Below are 22,011 nucleotides of genomic sequence, written 5' to 3' on the forward strand. Positions count from 1 at the left end.
TGTAATTCACAGCATCACCAGCAGGTGGAGCTTTCCAGAACCGGGACCAAAATGTAAACAAGACGACGACAATCAACAATCGTCAGTCAGAATCAGAATGGACACAGGTATGATCACTGGGATCTTTGAATTAAACTTTTGTCGCGTTTGTACACAGTAGTTCAGATGAAGAAACTTACACAGATGTTAACAGGGCATAGAAAAGTTTCATCAAGCAGTGTCATTTATCCCACTGGTAAAGAGGCCTTAAATAATTGATCAAACCTAACAGTTCCAGCGCAGGGTCCTGACACCGGTGATGGTCAAATCACTCCACTCACCAGGCAAAGCTTCACCTGAGTGAATGAAACAGGGACTCCAGAATCAGGTGGTCGTGAGTGAAACACAGACAGGAATGCAACAGCAGTCTTGTGGTTTATGTAAATGGTCAGGGTCCTTTTCACCTCCAAACTAGTACTGCGGTGTAAGACATCGCCAACTTTCATTTATAAAATTCAGAACCAGAAAATAGGAGCATTTACTGGATTTCAGAGATTGTGTGATAACAGAGCATTTCAGTTTTTGGAAGGAAAGCTATCAACACCTCCCTGGGTTTTCTCGGCTGCTGCACAAACGAGAAGTGGGGTGTTTCCAAAATCTGTTTTCTGTAGCAGAGCAGAGATTATTGCCGGTGTTGGGAATGGCTGAGGACCAGGAGGCAGCTCATTGTAGATACATTTGTGGTCTGCTTCAGAGATTTAATACCCCAATGAATGTCTGGGCTGTGGAGAAATGGTGAATGTGAGTTTCTCATTATTTCCCTCCTGAGATGATCTTCTACATGAATTTAAATTCCTAGGATCTCTGCTGGGAAACCCGGTATTACCAATTACCAAATGTCTCTGTCACCTATAGAAATTGTGATTCTGTTCAAATCTGTTATTCCAGGTGGAGTAAAACGATATTACAGCCTGGAAACGGGTCCTTCTGCCCATCTAATTCATGCTGATCTAAATGCCTGAGATTGCCCCATTTTCCTGCAGTTTTTATCAAATTTCCCTTGTAAACTTCTTCTATCCTTTTTCCTGACCACATGCTCTCAACTTCGTAATTTTATTTGTGTTTGCAATCTCCTCTGGATGCACGTAATTTATACCCATCACCCAGCAGGTGAAAAAATGCCCCTTTGGTCCGTTTCAAATCTCTGCCCTCAAGTCTCAGACTCCCCTACCACGGGGAAAATAACATGACCATCTACCCTATCTATGCCCCGGATTATTTTATGTTCATATACGCGTGTAGCGTCACCCTTCAAGCCCCTGAGCTCCAGGGAAAACTGTCCTAGCCGAACCATATAACACAATGAACAACACCCTAGTCCAGTACCGTAGTGTTCATTCTTCACTACACATTTTCCAGATTAAGCACGTCCATCCTATAGATTACCAACTGCAACTGCACGCAAAGCTCTATAACCAAGACTTTGCCAATGACTTGCATAGTTGTTACATGATGATCATCAGGCGGGGGATAAGATGGGAACCAGGGCAGCGGTCAGCATAGATTTCCAGGTAATGATCAGTCTGTGACTCAGGGGACTGGACAATGTGCCTCTCAAGGGAATGGTCATTCTGTGACCAAGGGAACTGGATATCATGTGACAAAGCGATTGGAGAATGTGTGATCCAGCAGACTGGACCATGTGTAATCCCGTTGCTGGTCGGTGTGTGACACAGATGACTGGACAGTTAGTGACCCTGGGAGATCTTAGCTTTTGGAAGATAATCGCAGTGATATTTCCCAGTGTCACCGGACACCGTTGCATTAAGATCCTGTGGTCATCCGTGTGTTCAACTGCTGTGAATTCAGTGATCAGTATTACTGTGTCTATCCTGTAATTTTACTGGGAGTTAATGTGTCCAGTCACCGGGTTATTGGGATGGTCACCTGGCAGGACGTACGGTTCACATTACCCAGCACAGTTCCACTCCAAATCTGGTCAGACTGTGTCTTGGCTCCACTGCAGTCTGAATCAGTTTTGCTCAGCTTGAAATTATACTTGTATAACCTGCAATTCATCACTTATTTCAGGTGGGAAATTGAAGCGAGTAACAAAAGGATTGAAGAGGTTTAAACCAGGCGAATCATCGAGGGAAGATGATCGGGACACAGGAAGCAAGGTACCAAAGCAGGGTCAGATTGAGAGCAATGTCCCAATGGAATGCGGTCTGGCCACAGAAGAATTGGAGCAAATTCAGCCCGGAGACAGTGACGTCAGACACACCGATCAGGACCCTGGAACCAGCACAAGTGAGGTGACTGTCTGTCAGCCCAGAGACAGTGACGTCAGAGACATCGATCAGGACCCTGGAACCAGCACAAGTGAGGCGACTGACTGTCAGCTCAGAAGCTCGTTGAACACGGAATTGTCAAGTCCCCAACAAGGAGCAGGTGAGTGAAATATGAGGGTGATGGGTTCGCAGAATGTGGCAAGGAGGAGGGTAAAGGTGAGGCCTTGTTGGAGGGTTGGTCAGAGGAGAGGGGGAATGTGTGGGTGTGGTACACGTGGTGTAGTGGGGCACCCGTTACCCCACTACAGGAAATGTACTACCTGCTTTGAGGATTTCCAGGATGTGTATTGGAGGAAATGCAGCTGTCCAGATAAGGAGAGAATTTCCGGGATGTGAATCAGGGGAAATGTATTTGCCAGGATGGAGGAAGTATCCATCTAGGAATACTGAGGAATCCAGATTCCGAAATCTGGGAAGCGAATATTACCGACAGTCCCAACATCTATTGCCCATCCAAAACTGAAATAGGTGAGTGGGCTGGTTGGGGGGATGGACTGGTTTGCATTAAATGTGGTCCTTCTATTACGTAATGTCTAGAACATCGTTGGTTCGGTTTTAAGGCCAGTGTTGGAATCAATCCATTGTTTGTGTCTGTAGGCAGGTTCAAGACACGTTTTTTTGTTGAGTTGGGTGAGAGTGGTGGAGACGAGGGATATCTGAGTTCAAGCCTACATATTCCTTTTTATATTCACAGAGCCAGGGTTTACAATCTCTGACCTCCTTGCAGAGGGGGGCGAGTATCAACTCTACCAACTGACAAAGTTCTACAGAGAGAGACTCAAACAAGCAATTGAAGAAAAGGTTGAAAGACTCGGTTGGATGTTGACGAAGGAGGGACATTTCAGTAGAGAAGAAAATGAGGTGAGTGTAGCTTGTGTATTGTCACAGAACTGCTGGGAATAGTGACCAAAATTAATCTCCTTCACCTTCTTGGAGTTCTACATGGAATTGGAGCCTTTGATCTCTGACTTGTCTCCAGCAGATCTGGTTTCAGCTGTTAAGGTGGGGAGCACTGGGAACTACAGGTTCAGTGTCACCTTTACCTCTCACACCTGCTGTATTTATCAGTCTGATATAAGAGCAGTGGCTGCATATCTGGACTTTGAACATGGACATCCAGTCTAAACTAATGTCAAATCTTGTCTGAACTGTCGAGCAGATTCACCTCATCTCATTAATCCAGGATGAGTATGAAACAGTCAGATTGTAAATTGAGCCAACCAGCTTCACTGCAGTACTTGACGGAGGGTCTTGACAGCTGGTCTTGGCTCCGTGAGTTCCCAAACAATGTGTGGCAGACTTGGCATAGTCATAGAAAGGTACAGCACAGAAGCAGGCCATTTGGCCCATCTATTCTATACCGGACTACGTAAACTACCTACTCCCATTGACCTTCACCGGGCCATGGCGATCTGTACCCTTAACATTCATGGATCTAACCGCATGTAACCGCTTGTACTGCTTGCGCTGCTAGATAGTTTCACACTCTTATCACCCTCTGAATTAACAAGTTTCACCTTTGTACCCCCTGAACTTTTCACCTTTCACCCTTTACTGATAACCTCTTGTTGTAGCACCTCTTCACCTCAGTACAAAATGTTGCTTGCATTTATCCTGTCTATACCCCATGTAATTGTGTACACTTCTATCAAATCTGCCCTCAGTCTTCCACGTTCCAATGAATAAAGTCCTAACCCCTTTACTCTTTTCTTATAACTTAGGTTTTCCAGTCCTGACAACATCCTTGTCAAGTCAAGTCAAGTCAAATTTACTCAAAAAGCACATTTAAAAACAACCCATGTTGACCAAAGTGCTGTACAAACCATAACAGGTAGCTAAAATTACAAATACAAGAAACACAGATATAAACAACAAGACACTCAGCTTACAGGCACAAAATAAACAATACACGAGCCTAGGCACAAGCCAAAAATCAGCCACATCAGGAAGATTCAACCGCTCGTGAATAAAGGTAAGTTTTGAGCCTGGACTTAAAAGAGTCAATGGAGGGGGCAGATCTGATATGGAGGGGAATGCTGTTCCACAGTCTAGGGGCTACAACAGCAAAGGCGCAGACAGCTCTGAACTTAAATTTAGATCGTGCGACAGCCAGGAGCCCCAAGTCAGCCGACCAAATGACCTGGAAGTAGAATAAGGGGTTAGAAGGTCTGCGTAATAAGTATTCTTTCAAACTTATTTCCATCTGTCCTGTAGGTAGGTGAGCAGAACTGCACATAATATCCAAATTAGTTATGGAAAACCTTTCCAATTCCCTACTGGTAACTGTTCTAGGAGATCAATCATTCAAACCCAGGACATCATTGCTCTTATTTCTCAGAGTAATGTCCTAAGCCCATCCATCTTCAGTTGCATCCTCGATTACCTTAATTCCATCATAGGTGTATGTTGCTTGAAGACTATTCAATGCTTACTTCATAATTCCTCAGTTAATCAGGAAGCCCATGTCTGCATTTAGGAAGTGATTATCATTTTACAGCATGAGTGCCAGGCAGTAACCATCTCCATCATAAGATGGCCGCACTGACATTCCTTAATGTTCTGTTGTCTTTACACATCATAAGACCATAAGGCATCGAAGCACAAATGGACCATTGGGCCCATCGATACTGCTCCACCATTACATCATAGGTGATTTCTTTATCCCTCTCAACCCCATTCTCCTGCCTTCTCCCAGTGTACTTTGCTGACCTGACTAATCAAGAAGGTACCAACCTCTGTTTTAAATATACCCAATGGCCTGGTCTCCGCAGCTGTCAGTGCCAATGAATTCTATAGATTCACTACGCTTCGGCTAAAGAATCTCCTCATCTCTGTTCTAAATGGACGTCCCTCTATTCTGAGGCTATTCCGTCTGGTTGTAGAATCCCCCACTTTGAAACATCATCTCTCCCACTTTGAAACATAATCCTCTCGATGCCTTTGACATTCCACAGGTTACAATTAGATTCCCCCTCATCCTTCCACACTCCAGCCAGTACAGACGCATCCAGGAATTATTCTCGTCAAAATCTGGTTTAAGATCACTGATTCTGTTAGTTTTGATTCCACTCTGGACTTTCCACAAAGCCATGACATATTTTCTCTGATCAGGGTCTAAAACCATTCACAATATGCGGTCTAGCCAGTCCTTGTTCTTATATTCTAATCCTCTCGAAATGAATGCTAACATTGTTTTTGCCTTTCCTAACACCGACTCAACCTGCATGGAATCCTGCACTAGTTCTCCTGACACTCTTTACAACTTTTGTTTCTAAATTTTCTCCCAGATTCAAAAATAGTCTACATCATCTCCGCGTCCTCTCAATGCCTTTGGATATTCCACAGGTTACAATTAGGTTCCCCCTCATCCATACACCTGCCATAGAACCATAGAACATTACAGCTCAGAAGCAGGCCTTTTAGCCCTTCTTGGCTGTTCCGAACCATTTTTCTGCCTAGTCCCATTGACCTGCACCTGGGCCATATCCCTCCCCACCCCTCTCATTCATATACTTGTCCAAGTTTTTCTTAAATGTCAAAAGTGAGCCCGCATTCACCACTTCATCTGGCAGATCATTCCACACTCGCACCACTCTCTGCGTGAAGAAGCCCCCCCCCCAATGTTCCCTTTAAACTGTTCCCCCTTCACCCTTAACCCATGACCTCTGTTTTTTTCCTCCTCTGGCCTCAGTGGAAAAAGCCTGCTTGCATTCACCTTATCTATACCCATCATAATTTAATACACCTCTATCAAATCACCCCTCATTCTCTTACGCTGCAGGGAATAAAGTCCTAACCTATTCAACCTTTCTCTGTAACTCAGTTTCTCAAGTCCCAGCAACATCCTTGTAAACCTTCTGTGCACTCTTTCAACCTTATTAATATCCTTCCTGTAATTAGGTGACCAAAACTGCGCACAATACTCCAAATTCGGTCTCACCAATGTCTTATACAAACTCACCATTACATTCTAACTCTTATACTCAAAACTTTGATTTAGAAAGGCCAATGTACCAAAAACTCTCTTTACAACCCTATCTACTTGTGACGCCACTTTTAGGGAATTATGTATCTGTACTCCCAGATCCCTCTTGTTCTATTGTACTCCTCAGTGTCCTACCATTTACCTTGTATGTTCTACCTTGGTTTGAGCTTCCGAAGTGCAATACCTCACACTTGTCTGCATTAAACTCCATCTGCCATTTTTCTGCCCATTCCTCCAACTGGTCGAAATCCCTCTGCAAGCTTTGAAAACCTTCCTCACTGTCCACTACACCTCCAATCATTGTGTCATCAACAAATTTGCTGATCCAATTTGCCACATTATCATCCAGATCATTGATATAGATGATCCAATGGACCCAGCGCTGATCCCTGTGGCACACCACTAGTCACAGGCCTCCACTCAGAGTAGCAATCCTCCACTACCACTCTCTGGCTTCTTCCATTGAGCCAATGTCTAATCCAATTTACTACCTCTCCATGTATACCTAGTGACTGAATCTTCCTAACTAACCTCCCATGCGGAACCTTGTCAAAGGCCTTACTGAAGTCCATGTAGACAACATCCACTGCCTTCCCTTCATCCAGTTTCCCGGTAACTTCCTCGAAAAACCCTAATAGGTTGGTCAAACATGATCTCCATGCAAAAAGCCATGCTGACTTTTTCTAGTAAGTCCCTGTCTATCCAAATACTTGTAGATCCTATCTCTTAGTATTCCTTCCAAGAATTTAACTACTACCGATGTCAAACTTACCAGCCTATAACTTCCAGGTTTTCTTTTTGAGCCTTTTTTAAACAACGGAACTACATGAGCTATCCTCCAATCCTCCGAAACCTGACCCTTGGATATCGACATTTTAAATATTTCTGCCAGGGCCCCTGCAATTTCAACACCGGTCTCCTTCAAGTTCCGAGGGAATACCCTGTCAGATCCTGGGGATTTGTCTACTCTGATTTGCCTCAAGACAGCAAGCATCTCCTCCTCTTTAATCTGTATAAGTTCCATAACCTCCCTACTTGTTTGCCTTGTTTCAGTAGACTCCATTCCAGTTTCCTTCGTAAATACAGATGCAAAAAACCCATTTAATATCTCTCCCATTTCTTTTGGTTCCATACATAGCCGACCACTCTGATCTTCAAGAGGACCAATTTTATCCCTTACTATCATTTTGCTCTTCACATACCTGTAGAAGCTCTTAGGATTATCCTTCACCCTGACTGCTAAAACAACGTCATGTCTTCTTTTAGCCCTCCTGATTTCTTTCTTAAGTATTTTCCTACTCTTTTTATACTCCGCGAGCATCTTATTTCCTCCCTGTTGCCTATACTTGTTATACATCTCTCGCTTCTTCTTTATCAGAGTTCCAATATCCCTCGAGAACCAAGGTTCCTTAGTCTTATTTATTTTGCCTTTAACCCTGACAGGAACATACAAACACTGCACTCTCAAAATATCTCATTTGAAGGCCTCCCACTTACCAATTACATCCTTGCCAGAGAACAACCTATCCCAATCTACGCTTTTTAGATCCTTTCTCATTTCTTCAAATTTGGCCTTTTTTTCCAGTTTGGAACTTCAACCCGAGAACCAGATCTATCTTTATCCAAGATCAAATTGAAACTAATGTCATTATAATCCCTGGAACCAAAGTGTTCCCCTACACACACTTCCATTACCTGCCCTAACTCATTTCCTAATAAGAGATCTAATATTGCATCTCCCCAGTTTGTACATCTATATATAGATTTAGAAAACTTTCCTGAACACATTTCACAAACTCTAATCCATCTAGACCTGATGGTAGTCCCGATCAATGTGTGGAAAATTAAAATCCCCTACAATCACAACTTTCTGTCTCCTGCAGTTGTCTGTTATCTCTCTGCAGATTTGCTCCTCTGATTCTCGCTGACTATTGGGTGGTCTATAATACAACCCTATTAATGTGGTCATAATGTGGTTAATATGTTTCTCATATTAATGAGAAACTTTTCTGTTTCTCAGCTCCACCCATATGGTCTCAGTAGACAAGCCCTCTAATCTTTTCTGCCGAAGCACTGCTGTAATATTTTCCCTGACTAGCAAAGCCACCCCTCCACCCTTCATCCCTCTGCCTTTATCACGTCTGAAACATCGGAACCCTGGAACATTGAGCTGCCAGTCCTGCCCCTCTTGTAGCCAAGTTTCAGTAATGGCTATGATGTCATAATTCCATGTGTCAATCCAAGCCCTCAACTCTTCTGCCTTTCCCATCCTTCTACGCTCCAGCCGGTACAGGCGCATCCGGCACTCATTCTCAGCAAAATCGTTTCTGCCAAAGTGTATGGCCATGTACCTCCCTATACTACATTCCAATTGTCACTGATTTGTCCATTTTGTCATCAGTCTATGTCCTCTAGCGAAATCCCTGCTTTCTCAACACCTCCTGTCCTTCCCCATATCTTCGTAACGCGTGCAATCTTAGTCAGAAAGCCTTCAAATCATTAACATAAAGGAAAAAGAAACTGTCCCAAAACCAGACACTGCAGAACACTTTTGGTCACTAACATCCAACATGAAAAAGCCCTAATTGTTCCCAGCTCTGTCAGGCAAGATTCCCTTCCATGGATTTTGGTCTTTTTTAATATGTGCGTCCAAATTCCCCAAAATCTAATCCTCCATTCTCGACTGATGACATCTTCCCAAACGCTGATCAAACTAACTGGCCTCCCATTTTAAATGGTCGATCCTCCGAAACCATTCCAAAATCTAGTGATTCTTGAGTGATCATTACTAATGTCTCCACAATCTCTTCAGCCTCCTCTTTCAGAAGCAATCGGGTGCGCTTGATCTGGACTTCTCTATCTTCAGTACTTCAGTTTCCTGAGCGCCTTCTCCTTAATAATTGCAAATACACTCATATCTGCCACCTGACATTCTCAAATAGTAAACACAAAGTACACTGCAGATGCTGTGGTCAAATCAACACATACAAACAAGCAGGATGAACTCAGCAGGTCGGGCAGCATCAGTTGAAATGAGCAGTCAATGATTCTTTAGTCCTGACGAAAGGTCTCTGCCCGAAACCTTTACTGCTCATCTCAACTGATGCTGCCCGACCTGCTGAGTTCATCCAGCTTGTTTGTACGTGTTGACATTCTCAAATATCTGGCACGTTCTAATGTTTTTACAGTGAAGACTGACGCAAAATACCGACTAATACCTTCCGTCATTTCCTTGTCCCCTGACATTACCTCTCCACTGTCATATTCCAGCGGCCCAAAATCCACTTTCCTCTCTTTCACTCTTCAAATATCAGACGGACCTTTTGGTAAGCTTTATTACATTATTCGCTAGCCTACCTTCATATTTCATATTTTAAGTACTTAGGCTTTTTTAATTGCCTTGGTTTGTAAAAGCATCCCAGTCCTCCAGCGTTCTACTATATTTTGTAATATTCTGTACCCTCTCCCTTGCTTTTGTGCTCCTCATCAGCCACAGTTGATCGCCCTCCCTTTAGAATAATTCTGCATCTTCGTGATCATTTGTCCTGCACCTTTTAAATTGCTCCGAGAAACATCAGCCATTCCTGCTCTGCCATTGTCGCTGTTAGTGTCATCTTTGAATTTATTGTTCCCCAGCTCCTCTCTCATGCCTCTGTAATTCCTCTATCCAACTGCCATACTGATACATCTAACTTTACATTCTCCCTCTCAAACTGCACTGTGAGTTCTGCTATTTGATGATCACTGCCTCTTAAGGGTTTATTTACCTTAAGCTCCCTAATCAAATCTGGCACAATACGCAACACCAAATCCAGATCCGCCTTTCCTATAGTGGGGTCAACCATAGGCTTCTCTCAAAAGCCATCGCATAGGCATTCTATAAAGTCCCTCACTTGGGAATTCAGCACCGACATGATTTCCCAAATCTACCTGCATATTGACTATGTGACTATTTTCACATTCACCTTTTTGCATGCCTCTTCCCTCTCCTGTTGTAATTTGTAGGTCACATCCTGGCTACTGTTAACAGGCCTGTATCATCAGGGTCATTTTACTTATGCAGTTTCTTAACATCTACATCGTCCAATCCGATATCACCTCTTTCTCAGGACTTTTCATTTTTAATGACAGCATCTTTGACCCAACACTTTCACCTACCTGCGTATCCTTTCGATTCAATATTTATCCTTGGATGTAAGCACCCAACTACAAACTTCGTTCAGCCATGATTCAGTGATGCCCGCCATCCATTTTTTGCTCTCCCACTCTCCCCTTCTTCCATTCTTGTTGTCGCATCTTTTTGGTGTAATGTTGCACATTGATGGACAAGGAAATTAGTCACATTGCATCTACTGCAGGGTGTCAGTAAATCCTTATTCTTGCACACTATTGATTTAGAATTTCCTTCAGTTACTGTTTCTCTGTTAATGACTGAACCCAGGGAGGATGAGGCAGCAGCCCAGTGATTGCATCTGTTCTGAAGCTACTGGGACCATGAACAGATATTTTCCTCCACATTCTCCATGTCTGTCTGTCTGCTCCACAATAAATTCATTGTTTTCCTTTTATAGAAAGTCACCGAACTGACAGAGAAGGGAAATCGGGCAGAGAGTTCCAAACTCTTCCTCAGTTTGGTGATGGGCAAAGGCTCCCGGGCCCGGAGGGCGATGTGGGAATCCTTTGTGACATGGAGAACTGAGTTACCGAAGTTGGACAGAATACTAAGGGAAATACAGGAACTCGGTACGTTAAAAACACGCACTGAACACAAAGACACATCGAAATAAACGTTTTAGTTAGTTTAATTATTTTAGCTCTGTTTCCATGGATTTTTTAATATATTTAAACAGGTCCCGATCCACAGGAATACATGAACGTCGCCCAAGGGTTATCTGAGCTACCCACGCAGCTGATAGGTGAGTGATGAAATGCACAGTTCAAACCACATCTCAGGTGTTAAACAGTGACTTGGCAAAACCTGGGAATCAAAATTCAACAATAATCATTCGTTGATCTTTGGATTAAGCTTACAATTTAGAGAATCTCTCTTTGCAGCCTGAATATTCTATATTGTATTTTTATGTTAATCCAGCTGTTGGTTCTGTTGAAGCCTTCACTGCAGGTCCTCATGCTCTGGGAATCCCCACACACCCTAGGCAGTCTCCTTAAAGCACACGATATTGGGGGTATGGGATTGATGTGGATAGAGAAGTGGTTGGCAGACAGGAAGCAAAGGGTGGGAATAAACGGGACCTTTTCAGAATGGCAGGCTGTGACTTGTGGGGTACTGCAAGGCTCAATGCTGGGACCCCAGTTGTTTACAATATATATTAATGATTTAGACGAGGGAATTAAATGCAGCATCTCCAAGTTTGCGGATGACACGAACCTGGGCGGCAGTGTTAGCTGTGTGGAGGATGCTAAGAGGATGCAGGGTGACTTGGATAGGTTAGATAAGCGGGCAAATTCATGGCAGATGCAATTTAATGTGGATAAATGTGAGGTTATCCACTTTGGTTGCAAGAACAGGAAAATAGATTATTATCTGAATGGTAGCCGATTAGGAAAAGGGGAGGTGCAATGAGACCTGGGTGTCATTGTACAACAGTCATTGAAGGTGGGCATGCAGGTACAGCAGGCGGTGAAAAAGGTAAATGGTATGTTGGCATTCATAGCAAAAGGATTTGAGTACAGGAGCAGGGAGGTTCTACTGAAGTTGTACAAGGCCTTGGTGAGACTGCACCTAGTGTATTGTGTGCAGTTTTGGTTCCCTAATCTGAGGAAAGATATTCTTGCCATAGAGGGAGTACAAAGAAGGTTCACCAGATTGATTCCTGGGATGGCAGGACTTTCATATGAAGAAAGACTGGATCGACTAGGCTTATACTCACATGAATTTAGAAGATTGAGGGGAGATCTTATTGAAACGTATAAAATTCTAAAGGGATTGGACAGGCTAGATGCAGGAAGATTGTTTCCGATGTTGGGGGAGTCCAGAACGAGGGGTCACAGTTTAAGGATAAAGGGGAAGCCTTTTAGGACCGAGATGAGGAAAAACTTCTTCACACAGACAGTGGTGAATCTGTGGAATTCTCTGCCACAGGAAACAGTTGAGGCCGGTTCATTGGCTATATTAAGAGGAAGTTAGATATGGCCCTTGTGGCTAAAGGGATCCGGGGGTGGGGGGGGGGGGGGTTATGGAGAGAAAGCAGGTACAGGGTTCTGAGTTGGATGATCAGCCACGATCATACTGAGTGGTGGTGCAGGCTCGAAGGGCCGAATGGCCTACTCATGCACCTATTTTCTATGTTTCTATGTACAACATCAGTTTTCAGCGGTCCGATATCGACCCTCTCCCTTTTTTTAACTCTTTATATATCTGGGAAAGAAAAAAAAACTACTTTGGTATCCTTTCTTATATTATTGACCATATCCTTGCATTTCCTGCCTATTCATGTATAACTAGGAACATCTGTAACATAATTGCCTCCGACAGGACCCAGGCAGTAACTTGCAGGCACCCACAGCTCTGTCAACAAAAACTAGCCACAATTGCTGTAAATTTACCCCATCTGACCTTAACCAAATGCCCTCTGGTATTAGACACCAGCCTTATGTAAAAAAGAAACAAATAAAAGATGAGGGTGTCGACAAAAACTTTTATCTCGCAAACTTGTACACGTCTGTCAGATCTCCATTCCGCCACCAGAGTAAACAAACCAAGTTTAACAAACCTCTACTTGTAGCACATGTCACCAAATCCAGGCAACATCCTGATGAACCTGTTCTGTACCCTCTCCAATCCTTGCAAGAGCTGAACAATCAGAAGTGAATACAATACTCCAGATGCTCCCTAAAACCATAAGATCCAGGAGCAGAATTAATCCATTCGGCGCAGTGAATTTGCTCTGCAATTCCTCTCTACCCCATTACCACAGTAAACATTGACAGTCTTCCGAATCAGGAACATATCGACCTGTATTTTAAATATACCCAATGACTTGTCTTCCTCAGCTGTCTATGACAATAATTTCACAGAGTCACCACCCGCCAGTGAAAGAAATGTCTCCCAGTGTGGGACCCTGGCAGCCAGGACAATTCGCACAGTTCCCAAGTATGTTCATTTTCTGTATGAGCCTCCCATGTGGGATCTTGTCAAACACGCAACTAAAATCCAAGTAGACAATATCCATGTGTAACTTCATCCATCACCTTTGTCCCCTCCTGGAAGAACTCAATCAGGTTAGCAAGATGCTACTTCCCCCGCCCAAAGCCTTGCTGCTGAAACCTAACCCCCCACAAACATTCTCTCTGTCATACTCCCATGGGGCAGAAGATATAAAAGGCTGAAGGTATGTACCACCAGCCTCAAGGACAGCTTTAATTCTGCATTTATAAGACTATTGAATGTTCATCTACTATGCTATTATCTCCCAATAGCGTCTGAATCAAATAGCCTCTGTTAACCAAGTCCAGCTCCTGGCCTTCGTGTGTGGCTTAGCTACTAAGCCCGGTGGAAGAGTTTCATCCGAGAGCAGACAGGGCAAAGGCAGGTTACTGGGACTTACAACTATCTGCTTAGGGCAGATGGGTTTTGTCAGACACGATTGGCAGCTCCTCCAGGGGAAGAAAAACTCTGATCTCAATCCTCCGCTGCCTTGCCACTCTAACACTTCATGGGAGTAAACCCACAGGGAAAAACCTGGAGCTGGAACTCCTAAGGCAGTCTTATGTTGTGTTCAATGCAAACTGGCTGCTCCTGCGATGCTTCTGGTTCCAAGCTATATCTGTCTTTGCCGTTCCTTTGTGTTCATCAGATATATGGAGAGAGGAGCGTGCTACATGGGCAACTGCTTGCTCTCCATATAGCAGTGTCCTGTCTTGTGTTTTTAGTCAGCTGGGACGTAACATCCATGGTCGACCCTGACAGGCAGAGGTCTCATAATACAGCGCCCCACACCCCACTGCCAGACTGATCAGGAGCGGTTGCCGAGACATCACCACCCTCTCCCAGAAACACGGCGAACGTCACTGTCATGCTTGTGGTCTCTTCCATTCACAGAGACTCCATCTGTCCACCGCTCCTCCAACTTTGAAACCAAAAGCAAACAATTTTTTAATTGTCTTTCCAATGAGCTGTCGATCCGAAACCTCAAAGTCATTCTCTCCACAGATTCTGCCCGACCTCAGTATTTGACACATATTCTGCTCCTGTTTTAATGCAAGAGCAGTGGACACCTGTGACTCCCCAGTGTGCAGCTTTGCCAAAATGCACAGTGTCCTGCTTTCCGTATTTCCACAGCAGATTAACATTAACATCGTCTGTTAATGATGCAAACAATGCTTTAAACATAGTGAAATGTTGTTGTAACAGAAGTGCAGTCAGAAATGGAATAGAATATCAGGGGAATGCTCGCCTTCACAAGCAATTCATACCAAAGTATGAGGATTGGACATTTTCTGAGACATTAATCGCTGTCAGTTCTGGTGTCTGTGAACAGAGTTTTACTTTCTGTCTTAATATGATTGGAAGCATTAAATCCGTTCAAACACTGAATGTTGAATTTGTAAAATTCTTTGTCAGTTGAGCCATTTAACATTTTGACAATGTTCTCTGTTCCCATGGAAGATATTCAACAGAAACATAAGGAGACTCTGCGGGCACAAACTGAAACACTGAGAGTGAACACGATCCGGATGACGGAGAAGGTGAAGGTTTTCCAGCTGGTTGATCGATACGCTGAGCTCACGGTCATTTCTACTGTTCGAGATCGGAGACTGGTGGAACATGAGCTGCTGGCAAGAGGCAAAGAGCATGACGAGTGGAGACAGAAACACCTTCGCGGAGAGTTAGAAAAAATCCAGACTGATCAGTTATTCCAGAGCAGCTTTTCCCGAAGTAAGTCCAAATCTGGGAATTCAGCAGCAGTGGCCGGAGTCGCAGGGATCGGGAAAACAACAATGGTTCAAAAGATTGTTTATGACTGGGCCACGGGGAGAATATACCAACAATTCCAGTTTGTCTTCAGTTTCAAATTCCGGGATTTAAACTCCATTAACTGCAGAATAAACCTGATGGAACTGGTTCTGGATCAGTATCCTTACTTTAGGAATTTACTGAGAGAGGTCTGGAAGAACCCAGAGGGATTACTGTTTATATTTGATGGTTTGGATGAATTCAAGCACAAAATTGATTTTGCTGACAGTCAGAGAGATACAGAACCCAAGCACCAGTGCCCAGATCCCGAGTGGTGGTGTGAAGTGTCTGACATTGTGTACAGTTTAATCCAGGGCAAGCTGCTCCCAGGGTGTTCAGTGCTGGTGACCACCCGCCCCACTGCTTTATATTTATTGGAAAAGGCAGAGATCAGTATCTGGGCCGAAATCCTGGGATTTGTTGATGAGGAACGGAAGGAATATTTCATCAGACATTTTGAAGATCAGACGGTGGCGGAAGCTGTTTTCAAACATGTGAAGGAGAATGAGATCCTGTACACCATGAGCTACAACCCCTCCTACTGCTGGATCCTCGCTCTGGCACTGGGCCCCTTCTTCACACAAAGAGTCAGGGACCTGCAGCGAATTCCCAAGACCATCACCCAACTGTACTCCTACTATATTTACAACATCCTGAAAAACCATGGCCGTGAAATTGAGAGACCCCGTGACGTGTTACTCAATGTTGGTCTGATGGCCTTCAGAGGAGTATCCCAGAGGAAGATTGTGTTTACAGATGTAGATTTGATCAAGTACAATCTGCAGCCTTCCCAGTTCCTGTCCGGGTTCCTGATGGAGCTTTTGGAGAGAGAGGATGCTGCCTGGAGCGTGGTTTACACATTCTCACACCTCACCATCCAAGAGTTTGTAGCTGCAGTCGCACAATTCCTGACTATACACCCCGGAGGTATCCTGAAATTCCTCACTGAAGCCCACAACACGACAGATGGGCGATTTGAGGTATTTCTCCGTTTTGTTGCTGGTCTCTCCTCCCCAATGACAGCTCGGGGCCTGGAGGAGTTTCTGGGTCCATTTCCTCATCAGACAACCTGCCAGGTGATTGACTGGGTGAAGGAGGAGGTTAAACGCCAGAGTGGAAACACATGGAGTGAAGAAGGTAAAAGCAGCCTCCTGAACACATTGCACTACCTGTTTGAGTCTCAGAATCGTGGACTGGCTCAGGCCGCACTGGGATCTGTGGAAACAATTTCATTTAATGGGATGATACTGACACCAATTGACTGCGCAGTCCTGTCTCATGCCATTGGACTCTGTGATACAATAAAACACCTCGACCTGCAGAACTGCCATGTTCAGTGTGAAGGAATCCAGCGGCTGGGACCCGGGCTGCACAAGTGCCAGGAGTTGAGGTAACTTGATTTATCTCTCACTCTGAACTGTGAACCTGTTCCACAGTGTTGCTTCAATGTAAAGGGATTTGGGTCAAACTGTAGTAACGAATTGTGTCAAATTTGTAGTAAATCAGATTGTGAAGTATTGTGACAAATGCCCAGGGGATCAGCCAGTAATTCCCCAAGGACGGGAGGGTTCTGTGGTTCCTTGTGAAGGGATGTTGGGGAATTCATCAGATCAGTGAACAACGACCATTGGTTTAATGGTAGTAAATCACAGGAATGGCCGTGTTTCCTGCTGCCTGTGACACGCCCATTGACAATGTTCCTTCTCACTGTTACTGACACCCAGACTGGCACTGACTGCAGCAGGTGAGTCAGAGATTCACACCCCCTTCCCCTTACCGTCAGCAGACTGTCCCAGTGAGAAGGAAAGAAATACCATTGTGAGATTGTCCTCCCCTGCCCTTCCCTGTGTGTGACTATCACCATCAGTCCACCTGTGTGATTGTGCTCACTACCAGATACCCAGAACCCATGGGCGCATCTCCTCTCCCGATTGTGGGCCTCAGTTCAGATCCACCCCTCCCTTGCAATGTATTTCTGGATCATCTCATCTTGTTGGATTATCTTTTGCCATCGGTATACTGCTGTGGAACTTCTCATCCCCATCCCCGTCCTCCTGTGGAACCTCTCATCCCCATTACCCTTCCTCATGAGGGATCTCTCTTCCCCATTCCCTTCCTCCTGCAGATTCTGTCTTCCTATCCCTTTTCCTCAGGTGGGGTCTCTTCCAACATCTCCCATCGACACATTCCCACTCACAAATCTTCCTCACTGTGGGACTTTCTCCCATCCTTCATCCCTGACCCTCCCAACCCTCTCACATCAGGAACACTTTTCTAACCATCGGGGAATGGAATAGAATATGTGGAGTTTACAGTGTCACAACGACAGACTAAATTACTGACATTCGGTGAATACCCTGGAGCTGGTCAGTGAGGGACATTGACAGTGATGGGAACTTCGATCAGTGATTTACTGAAAGGTTTAATGTTTCCTGAAATATCCGAGTGAGAGAAATTCCCTCAGACCCACGGTTTGAATCATTATGTTCATCAATTTGTCTATTTGTGTTTAGACTTGGGGAGAATAAACTGGGAGATTCAGGAGTGAAACTGGTGTCTGCAGCTCTCAGGAACCCAGAGTGTAAAGTACAGAAACTTCAGTAAGTACCAGACTGTGGGAGATTGTGTTTACGGTCACTGGGTGCCTGACACTGAACATTAATGTGATCAGTAATTGTGTTACTGATGAACACGGGGGATTTGTACCATCTCCTGTCTCTCTGTCCTTCACTCTCACTCTCTCTCATCTCCAGGCTGGACAATGTCGGTCTCACAGATTCTGGTGCCGAGGATCTCGTCTCCGCTCTCAGTACAAACCCATCACTGATGGATCTGGACCTGAGTGCTAATAAACTGGGAGATTCAGGAGTGAAACTGGTGTCTGCAGCTCTGAGGAACCCGGCGTGTAAAATACAGAAACTGTGGTAGGTACAAGACTGTGGGAGATTGTGTTTACAGTCACTGGGTGTCTGACACTGAACATTAATGTGATCAGTAATTGTGTTACTGATAAACACTGGGGATTTCTACTGTCTCCTGTCTCTCTGTGTCCTTCACCCTCACTCTCTGTCATATTCAGGCTGAACCATGTCGGTCTCACAGATTCTGGTGTCGAGGATCTTGTCTCCGCTCTCAGTACAAACCCATCACTGATGGTGCTGGACCTTGTATCAAACTCGCTGACAGACCGATCTGTCCCCGCTCTCCGCCGCCTCATACTGACCCTCCCGAGTCTGGAGCGGATTGGGTGAGTGTTTGTGTTCAATGTGATAAAATATCAGCGGATCCGCGGGTTTTCTGGTGATATTTGTCTGTGAGAGTTGTTGAAACATTAACCCCGGTCCCCTGTTACTCACATGTGGTCTGTTTATTTCATCTTTATTCTCCCATCTGTTTCAGGCTGAGGAACAATGTTTTCAGTGAGGCTGGGAATCGTTTCAGTGAGACCGGGTGGAAGGAACTGGAGTCTCTGCAGGAACCCAGCCCCGGAATGATAGTGACCATGTGAATATCTGAATATGTAAACATCCCCGCTCGCGGGATGGGGACATTTTGGCCGTTTTCCCGTATGCCCCTTTAACTGCAACCCTTACCTTTAATAGACGTGCGCCAGGTATAATTCCCAACTATTCTGACCGAACTGGCTCCAGTCTTGCGCTCTGTGACATCAGAAGCGGTCCCTCAGTGACGTATTTCCGCTTCTTGTCCTGCGGCACAGCTTCTGCCCGATGTTCCCGTTCGAGACCCCTCCCACGTGAGTCCTCCACGTAGGACCCTGGGTCATTACACAGACAGGAAGATCCTGGGACCCCGTGACCCGGACAAGGTTGTCCGGGGAGAAAATCTTTTTGCTCCCTTTGCTGAGGACAGTGCATTCGGCAGTCTGGCCGATATAATAATGTTAAATTGACAAATACCTCAAATGGGACAGTAGATCTGCAGCGATCCCGGACGTGGTCCTGAACTGTGATTTTAAAGATTATCGGTTCCCCGATGGAGACCGACTGTGAGATTATTCAATCTGTCACTGCTTTTCGCTGGTCAGTTAATTGTGTGTGACTATGAGTGAATCGGAAGCAGTTTATTTGTTCCCGTACGTCAGCAGCTCACACATTAGGACCATAGAAGATTACAGCAAAGAAACAGGCCTTTTGGCCCTTCTTGGCTGTGCTGAACCATTTTTCTGCCTCGTCCCAATGACCTGCACCTGGGCCATATCCCTCCATACACCTCTCATCCATGTACCTGTCCAAGTTTTTCTTAAATGTCAAAAGTGAGCCCGCATTCACCACTTCATCTGGCAGATCATTCCGCACTCCCACCACTCTCTGCGTGAAGAAACCTCCCTAATGTTCTCTTTAAACTTTCCCTCTTCACCCATAACCCATGACCTGTTTGCTTTTTCTCTCCCCTAGCTTCAGTGGAAAAAGCCTGCTTTCATTCACTCTATCTATACCCATCATAATTTTATACATCTCTATCAAATCACCCCTCATTCTCCTACGCTCCAGGGAATAAAATCCTAACCTATTCAACCTTTCTCTATAACTCAGTTTCTCAAGTCCCGGCAACATCCTTGTAAACCTTTTGTTCACTCTTTCAACCTTATTAATATCCTTCCTGTAAATAGGTGACCAAAACTGCGCACAATACGCTAAATTCAGTCTCACCAATGTCTCATACAACCTCAGCATAACATTCCAACTCTTATACTCAATACTTTGATTTATAAAGGCCAATTTACCAAAAGCTCTCTTTACGACCCTATCTACCTGTGATGCCACTTTTAGGGAATTATGTATCTGTACTCCCAGATCCATCTGTTCTACTGCACTCCTCAGTGTCCTACCATTTACATTGAAATACCTCACACTTGTCCGCATTAAACTCCATCTGCCATTTTTCAGCCCATTCCTCCAACTGGTCCAAATCCCTCATCTAACATTGTTAAATTTACACTTGTCGTGATGAAATCAATAAACCGCTGTTACTTCCTGACTTGGTGTTGAACTTGTCTCATTTGAAGAAAAATAGTGACCTGGGGTTACTGTTGCCCCCGGTGAACTGCAATAATGGGTCTGAGCTCCTCACACTGGTACTGCAGCGTCTCAGCTCCAGGCTGAGGGATGTCAGTCTGATGGTGTCTGATCCCCAAGACCCCTTCACTAACCATTCCCATTCAGGCTGACACACGACTCCCTCACACCCCAAATACCCACACAATCCCGACCCCCACCGTCCTGCAGGATCTCCTTGTTCTCACAGAAAAAAAAGACAAAAGAGATTGGAAGCTCATATACTGATAGTGTTAGTCACAGGCTTAATATCATTCAATAGCGTCCCATCATACAATCCCAGGGACAAACACAGGGTGAAGCTCCCCACACACCATCCCAACACACATTCTGGGACTACGACCCACACTGAAGTTCCCTCTGCTCCGTCCCGTCACACACTCCCGGGGTCAGACACAGCATGGAGCTCCCTCCACAACGTCCCTTCACACACTCCCGGGATGAGACACAATCTCCCTCCACTCCTCCCATCACACACTCCCGGTGTCACACACAGATTGGATCTCCCTCCACACTGTCACATCACACACTCCTGGGGTCCGACACATAGTGAAGCTCCCTCCAAACCATCCCATCACACACTCCCGTGGTCAGACACAGAGTGAACCTCCCTCCACACAGTCCGATTACACATTCCCGGGGTCAGATACGGAGTGAAGCTTCCTCGAAACCATCCGATCACACACTCCCGGGGTCAGACACAGCATGGAAATGTATTGAATGAGCTGGGAGAAATCGAGGAAGAACTGTTGTGTTAAGTTCGTGAGATAGATTGGAGGTGGTTCTAAATGTCTCTTGGACATGTGAGTGAGCGGCTGTTTTAGTGTGGAAGCTTCGTTTGGAGTTTTTCTGCCAGTTTGGACTGGGTTCATTGACGGCTGCGAACAGCGTAGCACCCTGCTGTGGCTGCTGCCAACTCGCCAGGAAGCCTTCTCGCTCAAAAACCGGAGACAAACGCCATTGTTACCCCACTAACATCGGGACAACATCACCCCCCCACCCTCATCTTCATGATTCTTGTTTGGTGTAGGAGCCGGAGCATCTGTTGAGACATCTTGAACTCTCACGGCCTGGGAGGTCTTCAGGACAGATGGAGCATTTCCTGGCATTGGAATTTCTGGCGCTGAGCCAGCAAGGTACTGTTGAGTACAAACTTTTCTGGCCAGTTATCCAAACCGCTCCAGGACTTTATAACCAGCACCACCATATAGTTCTCGATTCGGGCGTAGTGCCAGCATGCCGGACCAGTCTCCAGGGAGTCGCAGGCCTTCGGGGAGTTATGCAAAGGTGGCTGCCTCTCCTGCCTCGAACAATGCCCTATTTCGGTCGGTGAAAGTGGAATGTGGGGTGCAATGTATTTTGCGTCCTGGAATTAAGCTGAAAAATTGTGCGGAGGCCATGGAAGACCTGGTGGGGAAAGGTGGTATTTTGACCACCGAGAAAGAGTTCAGGAAGGCAGTGTTTTGCTGGAGAATGATGAGTTAGTGAACCGGGCTCTTAGCAGGGGGATCACGGTGGAAAACATCTTTTTATAGATGGAGCTGATGACAGCTCCCACACAACGCATCGTCCTCGGTCACGTTAAGCCTTTCATCCCCAAAGAGGATCTGCTTCCCTCACTAGCACGCTTGGGGCAAGTACGGT

General features: G+C 45.2%; 1 protein-coding gene across 4 annotated transcripts in view; it reads left to right on the top strand.

Annotated features, from left to right (window-relative positions):
- Window positions 1–20,286, top strand: part of LOC140723592 (NACHT, LRR and PYD domains-containing protein 3-like) — a 54,100-nt gene extending 33,814 nt beyond the window's left edge. For all 4 annotated transcript variants that reach the window (XM_073038158.1, XM_073038159.1, XM_073038157.1 and 1 more), the window contains exons 4-13: window positions 13–107; window positions 2,071–2,430; window positions 3,025–3,191; window positions 10,887–11,058; window positions 11,166–11,231; window positions 14,945–16,682; window positions 17,806–17,892; window positions 18,046–18,216; window positions 18,372–18,539; window positions 18,692–20,286. In XM_073038158.1, coding sequence (XP_072894259.1) covers window positions 98–107; window positions 2,071–2,430; window positions 3,025–3,191; window positions 10,887–11,058; window positions 11,166–11,231; window positions 14,945–16,682; window positions 17,806–17,892; window positions 18,046–18,216; window positions 18,372–18,539; window positions 18,692–18,800 — 3,048 coding nt within the window. In that variant the 5' untranslated portion in view covers window positions 13–97 and the 3' untranslated portion in view covers window positions 18,801–20,286. The remainder of the gene's footprint in view (window positions 1–12; window positions 108–2,070; window positions 2,431–3,024; window positions 3,192–10,886; window positions 11,059–11,165; window positions 11,232–14,944; window positions 16,683–17,805; window positions 17,893–18,045; window positions 18,217–18,371; window positions 18,540–18,691) is intronic.
- The last annotated feature ends 1,725 nt before the right edge of the window (window positions 20,287–22,011 follow it).

This window comes from Hemitrygon akajei, unplaced genomic scaffold (assembly GCF_048418815.1).
Source record: "Hemitrygon akajei unplaced genomic scaffold, sHemAka1.3 Scf000120, whole genome shotgun sequence".
NCBI classification, from domain to species: Eukaryota; Metazoa; Chordata; class Chondrichthyes; order Myliobatiformes; family Dasyatidae; genus Hemitrygon; species Hemitrygon akajei.